This window comes from Chinchilla lanigera, unplaced genomic scaffold, assembly GCF_000276665.1.
Source record: "Chinchilla lanigera isolate Chin_1 unplaced genomic scaffold, ChiLan1.0 scaffold00023, whole genome shotgun sequence".
Lineage (NCBI taxonomy): Eukaryota > Metazoa > Chordata > Mammalia > Rodentia > Chinchillidae > Chinchilla > Chinchilla lanigera.
In genome coordinates this window covers 19,127,888-19,134,141 of record NW_004955424.1, presented here as the reverse complement: position 1 = coordinate 19,134,141, position 6,254 = coordinate 19,127,888, and the positions used below count along the sequence as shown (strand labels likewise).

Below are 6,254 nucleotides of genomic sequence, written 5' to 3'. Positions count from 1 at the left end.
CCCGCGCGGCCCGCGCCCGTCTTGCCCTCGCTCCGCCGCGTTTTTATGAATGAAAATGTGGTATGCAAATGAGAGTGATTCAAGAAAACGAAATGGCGGAGCCTGGGCCCCAGTGGGCTCGGGAAGGGACCGCAGGGCCGGCGGCGGGGCGGGAGGACCAAAGTCACCATGTAAAAAAGCCGTCGCCCCCGAGCAGCCGGGGTGGGGTGTCGGATCTTCCGCTCCAGCAGACAAGAACGCGAGTGTCCCCCGGGAGGGAGCTAGGACCGCCCCGAGGTCACCCGAGCGCCCTTGGCCCCCGCAGCCACCACTGGCCCAAAGCGTGCGGGCCCGCCAGCCCGAGGCCGCCTCTGCCCCTCCTCATCCCGAAGGAAGGGAAATCTCGCGCCCCAACCCTGAGGTCAGCGAGCCGCTGCACCCCACGCCAAGTTCACCCGAGTCCCGCCCGCGTCCTCCGCGGCGGCCCCCGCGCTGTCCCTCCCCGCGGTGGAACTCACTCGTCCGGGTGTGTTTCCTCGGTCATTTTCTTGTTCACCGAGACGCCTGTCCCGCGGCGGGCAGCCCTGCTCCCTGCATCTTCCTGTGCGCTCGCCCCCTGCTTCACATCTCCGAAGACCGCCCGATTCGGTGGGGGTGGGGGGCGCTGGAGATGAAGGGGCGCCGCCGCAGAAGGGGAAGCGGGGCGAGCCGAGCGCCGCGCGAGGTCCGGGGAAGGGGTGAGCAGGCTGCGCCGGGGAGACGGTGAGCACCGCGGGCCCTGCGGGCGGGGGCTCCGGGCTGCGAGCGCGCGGAGGGCGACACTGGGACCGGGGACCGCGGTGGGGGAGAGCAGGAGAAAAACAAGCGCGCCGCGGAGCGGCAGGGCTGCCGCTGCCAGGAGGAGGAGGAGGAGGAGGAGGAGGGCCGGACAGGGGCTGGGTCCGGGGTCGCCCCCGGGGGCCGGGCCAATCACGGTTCCCGGGAGCGGTCGGCGGCCGGGGGAGGTGCGCCTTGGAGGCGGTGCAGGGTGCCCCGTCCGAGCCCCATCTCTAGACTCCACCGATTTACTCCATATTGGATTCTCACCGCCGCCAACAGGAGGAGGAAGTAGGGCGGAAGCGATGACGTCTTCCCAGCGGCCAGAGGTGGTGGAGTGCAAAAAGCTTCCTACTTGCGATCGAAAAAAAATAAATAAAGGAGAGAGAAAAAAATTAAAAAAAAACTTTGTCCCGCCTACTGAGCATGCCCGGCTTCCTTTCCCCCTCCCTCCCGGCTGCCAGTCCCGGAGGAGTCCCGGATCGGAGTTGTTTTGCGCGCGTCTGTCTGACTCCGAATCCTACATGTTCAGAGCTCCGGGTTTTTGGAAGCCCAAGAAGAGGGAGGAGGCGGGAGCGGGGGACTTGAACACATCTGGCTCGGGTTCGGTCTCCTCCCTCTTTGCAAACCCTAGGATTAAAAACCGAGGAGGGGTGCGGAGGTGGGGAGCTCAAGGGAGGTGGAGGTAAGCAGCAGGAGGGGCGATCGTGCTCCGCGGAACTAGCACCCCCACCGCGGGGTGCGAGGGTGGGGGTGGCGCAGGTGGCAGCGGCTGGCCTGTCCTCCCCAGCCCGACCAGAAAAGGAAGGAGGGAGGGCAGGAGGGAAATAGACTTCGCCAAGGTTGTGAATGGCAGAGGCTTTTCTATTTCACGTGAAATCTTGTGATCTTTTGTGTCTTGGTAGAAGAGCGGGCATTTTTAAAGAATCACTATTTGTGCATAGAAAAGTGAAAGGCTGGGGCTGGGGATTTAGCTCAGCGGCACAGCGCCTTCCTGGCAAGCGCAAGGTCGTCAGTTCGATTCCCCATACCGGAAAAAACAAAACAAACAAACAAAAAAAGTGAAAGGCAAACCCAACACAGCCCACAGACGTTTGCATTTCATTGGAAATGCTGGCGTTAAAAGGTAACCTCAAAATATTGCTTAAGTATCCAGTAAATCTTTTCTGTAAATGAAGGCTAGACCTTGTCTCAGGCCCTTGAAAGCCACAGATACTGAGCCAGAGATTGCAGCTCTGTGGGCTTCGGCAGAGGGAAATAGGGGATGCCCTCATTAGCTGCCCCGATTGTCTTTAACTTATTTGTCCTGGGACCTGCTGTAGGTTTGGGGGTAGGTTTCTGCTCTGCAAAGCAGCACGGCCAGGGCAGCGAGCAGGACTACTTCCTGGGCGTGGAACTGGCTCAGATGCTAGGGATCTGTCCTTGGTTTCATGCTGTGCTCTTGCAGTCTTGAAATCTTTTTTCATTTTTGAGCAAGGGATTCTGCATTTTCATTTTGCACTTGGTCCCACAAATTACATAGCGACCGGGTATTTCCTTCTGCGGTCCTGCCAGGGAGCAAGGGGCATAGTTCCTTTCCCTTCCTGGTTTCCCAGCATAGTAGACTTTTCCATCTTTCCGAAGGTGCCACAAGACAACCAACCAAGAATTTAATTATACAGGAGCCATTAAGCAACACGAAGTAGGAGATAAGCGTTTGCCTCAAATATAAACTACCTAAAAGGGCCATGCATATGGGTTGTAAGTGCTCCAAAGATAATGAGTTTCACCTTGAGTCAGGAAGAAACTGGTGGTTTACCCTGGGCTTTGTGCTTATCACAACCAAGATCTTTGTGGACAGGGATTGAGCTCAGTCCCTTTGATGCTGGTTGCTGGTGTGTGTGGTGCGGAGAGCACCAGCCTGAGTGGAACACCTGCTTTCTGGTTTTCTCCTAGCAGACCTGACTCTTGAGTAAGGTTTTTTTTTTAATCAATTTACAGGAATAACAAAGCCAGCTTTGTCTTTCTCAATTTTGTTTTGTTTGCCTGGTGCAGTTGATTGGACCCAAGGCCCTTGCACTGAACTATATTCCTAGTTCTTTTTTTTATTGTTTATTTATATATTTATTTATTTTTGTCTTTTTGAGACAAGGTCTGGCTATGCAGTTCAGGTTGGCCTTCAGCTCACTGTGCAGCCCAGGCTCGCCAGGAACTTGCAACAATCCTCCTGCCACAGCCTCCTGAATGCTGGGATTATAGGCATGCGCCACCATGCCCAGCTCTAACAGTAATGAGATTTATTTATTTATTTATTGGCACTGGGAATTGAACTCAGGACCTTGGCACTTTCCAGGTGGGAGCTGTGCCACTGAGCTATATCCCTGGCCCTTTTTCATTTATTTATTTATTTTTTAAACAGGATCTCATGCTGGTTGTGGTGGCCCACACCTGTAATCCCAGCACTTGGGAGGCAGAGGCAGGAGGATCATTGCAAGTTTGAGACCAGCCTGGGCTACAAAGTGAGCTCAAGGCCAGCCTGAACTGCATAGCGATACCCTCTCTCAAAAAGACAAAAACAAATAAATAAATAAATAAATAAAGTCTTAAGAGAAAGCACTTAGATAAAAGCAAAACCTGAAGGTTCTCTAAATCCCCTAACTGCCCAGTTCTCACCTTTGGCTGTTGTTCTCCCTGAGACTGTTGAAAGAGATCCTACTCTTAGTCATTCCTGAACTGTCAGGAATACATATATTTTATTCCTGTCAAAATTGCCCAAGGCGGGGTGTGGTGGTACATGCTTGTAATCCTAGCACTTGGGAGGCTGAGGCAGGAGGATCTTGTGAGTTCGAGACCAGCCTGTGCTACAAAGTGAGCTCAAGGCCAGCCTGAACTACATATGGAGGCCTTGTCTCAAAAAGACAAAAAAAAAAAAAAAAAAATTGCCCACCCTTTGGGCACCTCTTGGGCACCACCCTGCAGTGTCAGTGCACACATGGTGAGGTGGCGGGTGTGGTGGTGATTACTTTCCACAGGTAGGCAAGCTCTGTGTCCATGTCCTGCTGGCTCCATGTTATCACTCAGCCAGCTGCCTGCTAACAGTGAAGGACTGGCAGAGCCAGTGGACCAGGCAGCCAGGGGAACAAGGGAAAACATTTTAAGGTCCAAATATCGCACAGTCCCCACTGGGATTTCCTGGTGCCAGGTGCCAGCAGGGGCATCTTGGTCAGGGCCTTTGATTTTTTTTAAATGTTTGTACCAAGTTTATTTGAACCTTTCATTCTTTTAGCCACGCGATCAGTCTCTACTGTCAGAGTAATATCCACAGTGGAGAGCTGCTGGAAAATGAAATGGGGTGTAGGGGGAAGATACTGTAGAGAGAAGATGGGGCACCTTTTTCCTCTCCGGTCACCTGGCTTACCAAGTGCTCCCTCCGATTCTCGTCCTTCACATGCCTTTAAAATTTCAAATAAAGCCTTTCAATTCTTTCTCCGTTTTGTTCATTATGTAGAAGGGACCTTTTATGGAAATGTTATTAAGGGTTCGCCTCGATTAACTGTGGTTGAGAACAGTCTGGCTCCTGCACCTCCCTAGAATAAATGAAGATACTCGGTGAGTAACTGAGATGTTTATTGATCTGAATACCGGAGTGTTATCAAGGCCCACCGGATCCGTTTCTGGAATTCAGCATCCCGATTTAGAGCTTGCCTTTAGAGGCACTGCCGAAGGAGTTAAGGACCCGTATCACTGTTCCACCCCGCGTCCAGCAAACCGGGGTCGGGCAGCTCTGAACACGATCTAATCCAGAATTTCGAGACGAAGGAAGGTGGTACAGCTTCAGAGTTGTATGGATCTGCTCACCACTTCCCGCACACCTAGACGAGCCCCCACAGGGCCCCACCTTCCGGCCTCCCAATTCTGAGCGCGAGGAGGGGGACCCCCGCAGCCTGGTCCTGCCCGCCGGCGCCCAGGAAAGCCCGGCGCGGAGCCGGAGCGACCCACCCGGGCGGCGGCGGCCGGACATGCTCAGTAGACCCGCAGGTCCTGTTTCACTGGGAAGCTGGCCGCGGCCCTCGCCCCCTCCCGCCCGTACGGCCGCTGGAGCCGCGGACATTTTCTGCACTGCCGTCCACTTTCTGGGGTCCTCCGGGGCCCTCTCGCCAGCGGGTCCGGTAGGGCTGGGAGTGCAGGGTTCCCCGGGGGTGGGGGACCCGATCCCTCACTCGCCGGCCCCCAGGGACAAGGGGGATCGGGACGGACTCGCCCGGGCCTGGGCTGGAGGCAGCCGGGAGGGCAGCGCCCCCACCGCCGCGCCCCGGTTCCCCGCCCCGCGACGCGCGCGCAGCTGCGCCGGGCTTGTCCTCGCCTCACCCCCACGCTGCCCCTTCGGTATTTCTCAATGACCGGCGCTGCGAGGACACTTCCGACGCGGGCGGGAGAGGTGTCATTGGCGCGCGGGTTATCAGTTCCTTCCGGTCTGCCGGGCCGGCCCTGCGCGCAGGCAGCGCGGCCACCACGCCCGGGCGCTCCGCCGCCCTCGGCTCGCGCTGCAGGGAGCGGTCGCGCGTGCCGGGGTGTGCCGAGCGAGCCTACCGCCCAGCTGTCTCCCCTCCCCCAGACCCGCCGGCAGCGACGGAAACCCAGGCCGCCTGGCACTGCCGGGGATGATGCAAACTTCCAGGGACCCGGCGCCCGGGGTGGTGGCGCGCGGCGTCCCCGCCGGGCATGAATGGCCGGGCGCAATTGCGTAACCCGCGGTATAAATAGTCCGGGCCGCCGCGCTCCGGGACCGTTACGGAGCGGGGCTCCGTCCCCAGCTGTGCGCTCTCGGGTCCTCTTCCCGCGCGGCTCGTTGCCGGGATTTGAAATAGCCGAGGAGAGGCCCCCGCCCCCGCCTCCCTCCTCCGCTTTCGCGGGTTATGAATGAAACGTCCGCCGCGCCGCTTCCCGAGGTCTCCGCTCCAGGTAGGAGAGAGGCTCGGGGTCGACGCCGAGGTCCCCCCTCGGCGGGTGTGTGCTTGTGCGCGCTCTGGAGGAGGGACCGAAAGCGGGAGATCATTCATACTGCGGGGAAGGAAACATTCTGAGAAAACGTAACTGCTCTGGGTTGGCCTGGCGTTTCAGCTTACAACTGTACTAGCCTCGGTCGATTTAAGAATGGACTGTGCAGAGGTCCTCGCGCCGTGCCCGCCCGCACGCCTGCAGGCGGCTGCCTCGCGGAAAGTCAGCTTCGGGCGCGGGAACGGCTCCTGCCAGCCCCACCCGCGCCTGCTCCCGCACGGCTGGAGACTGCAGCCCCCAGCACCCCGCTGGCTTTGAGAGAGCCCCAGGGAACCTTGAGGTGCTTAAGAAAAGCTAGTGCGAGTCACGTCGGCCACTTTCTCGTTCTGAAGTCCTCCCTAGCAGCCTAAAAAACCCCAACGCTACACCCACAGCTGAGTTTTAGACTTTTATTCTTTCCAAATAAAGTATACAAAGCCCCC

At 57.5% G+C, this 6,254-nt stretch overlaps 1 protein-coding gene across 2 annotated transcripts in view; it reads right to left on the bottom strand.

The window, feature by feature from the left end:
- Spred2 (sprouty-related, EVH1 domain containing 2) overlaps positions 1 to 574 on the bottom strand; it is a 116,551-nt gene extending 115,977 nt beyond the window's left edge. For both annotated transcript variants that reach the window (XM_013514715.1, XM_005385687.2), the window contains exon 1: positions 498 to 574. In XM_013514715.1, the coding sequence (XP_013370169.1) occupies positions 498 to 523 (26 nt within the window). In that variant the 5' untranslated portion in view covers positions 524 to 574. The remainder of the gene's footprint in view (positions 1 to 497) is intronic.
- Between the last annotated feature and the right edge of the window lie 5,680 nt (positions 575 to 6,254).